The 1,889-nt window shown below is 43.2% G+C and overlaps 1 protein-coding gene across 1 annotated transcript; it reads left to right on the forward strand.

The window, feature by feature from the left end:
* The first annotated feature begins 1,223 nt into the window (after nt 1–1,223).
* On the forward strand, nt 1,224–1,667 carry LOC113745355 (gastrula zinc finger protein XlCGF9.1-like). Its single transcript, XM_027276889.1, has one exon. It carries the CDS (start codon nt 1,224–1,226, stop codon nt 1,665–1,667), a length of 444 nt encoding a protein of 147 aa, XP_027132690.1.
* Nucleotides 1,668–1,889: the final 222 nt, after the last annotated feature.

Consider the following 1,889-nt stretch of genomic DNA (forward strand, 5'->3'; position numbering starts at 1 on the left):
GTATATTAAAAAAATACCTCAATATATATTTTAGAATCACTGTATTTGCAGAAATATTTAGCTTTATGATTGTAAACAATGTCCTTTGACTTTTTTTAAGAGTTAACTGAAGGAGTACTACACCCCCTGGAGCTCTTTTCATGCTTTTACAGCACAAAATGACATTTAATTTAATAATAGATGCATAATAAACAACTGTAATGGCATGTGTAAAAGCTAATTCTTTCACATACTTTTACATATATCTTATCTTCGTATCTTATGTTAAGAAGGGGGAGGTTGTGCGTCTCTAGTGGCTGAAACAAAGAAATGTACTATTACAGACACATCTTACTTGTACTTATATATATTTGTGTTTGATATTGCCGGGTTGTCTAACAGGTTATATCATATGTGTTCTCTGTCTTTTAGAAATCCAGTTGGTCTCTGAGGAGATTTTGCCTTCCCAGCAGCCAGACCAGCTTCCCACTGTGGTGAAAACTGAGTCCCTTGACTCTCAGCAGGTCCATGTAGAAGTTGACACAGTTCCTCCTCTCTGTCCTTCAGACACCAAGCCGGACTCTAAAGATCTGCTCCCGTCATTGGAGAATTGTGACATTAAGGCGGAACAGATCCAAGAGTACCCACAGGTCAAAAAGGAGCAGGTGGAGCAGTGCATCAGTCCAGACATGGAGGCTGATACTTCCAACAATGCTGGAGTCAGACTTCCCAAATCAGAACTGACCGGCGACTCTGATCTCTTCCCATCTTCTGCTGCTGTAACTGTGGGTGTCACTTAAATCCTCGCTGCCACCCGTGTGCCCGCGAGGACGCGCCAATGCCATACTGTGACGCAGCGGAGGCTCGAGTCCAAAACGTGGAAGTCCATATGAACTGAACTGAACAAGCATGCAGAGAAGTCCAAAAGTCCACTTGCACGTTTTGTGTGGGGATACAAGTTCTGCTGCCTCTGCGCTGAATGCACTGCAAACGAATTTCACAAAGGGCAGAAAGCATTTAAATGCCTGGAGTGCAACAAGGAGTTTGACGCGAGGAACCATCTAATTCAGCATGTAAGAATTCACACAGGTGAGAAGCCCTTCAGCTGTGATTACTGTGAGAAAAGCTTCACTCAGAACTCAAGTCGTATTGTTCACATGAGGGTGCATACTGGGGAGAAACCATATTACTGTGCTAAATGTGGCAAAAGTTTTGTCTCAAGCAGTCATTTCAAAATTTGCAAAATGAAGGCAAATTTTGAAAGCGCACCAGAAAAGGTGAACACAGACAAGAATCCCAAAGAGGAGGAGAAGACCTTTAAATGCTCCGAGTGCAGCAAGATGTTTAGGCGGAAGCCCGAGCTCATTCGGCACCAGAGAATTCACACCGGCGAAAAACCCTTCAGCTGTGATGTATGCGGCAAGGCATTCACTCGGAGTTCCACTCGAAATATTCACATGAGAGTGCACACTGGAGAGAAACCGTATCTTTGCAAGAATTGTGGCAAGAGTTTTGCTACTAGGAAACATCTGAGATTGTGCACGGTGACGAAGAAGAGCAAAACGAAGTTTTTTCACTGCACGCCGTGCGGCAAATTCTTTCACACGGAGACAGACCTGAACGTGCACATGCAGGTTCACGAGTCGTGGAGACGACACATGAGCGAGAAACTGCAAGAACAGGAGTGAGCGGAGGAAAAACAAACTACGTGACACCAAATATTTGAGTGAAACGAGTATTTAGCAATGGTCTGTTTCAACTGCAGTTGCTCACAAAAGCAATATATACTTGTAGATGTGTGACATTTACCCGAATGAAACTATTCATCAGTTTACGTGGATACAGTTTAAAATATTGGGATGTGTCCGTTATGATTTGAACTGACATACAACTGAGACTGTGTCTTCAAC

This window comes from Larimichthys crocea, unplaced genomic scaffold, assembly GCF_000972845.2.
Source record: "Larimichthys crocea isolate SSNF unplaced genomic scaffold, L_crocea_2.0 scaffold674, whole genome shotgun sequence".
In the NCBI taxonomy this organism is placed as follows: Eukaryota; Metazoa; Chordata; class Actinopteri; family Sciaenidae; genus Larimichthys; species Larimichthys crocea.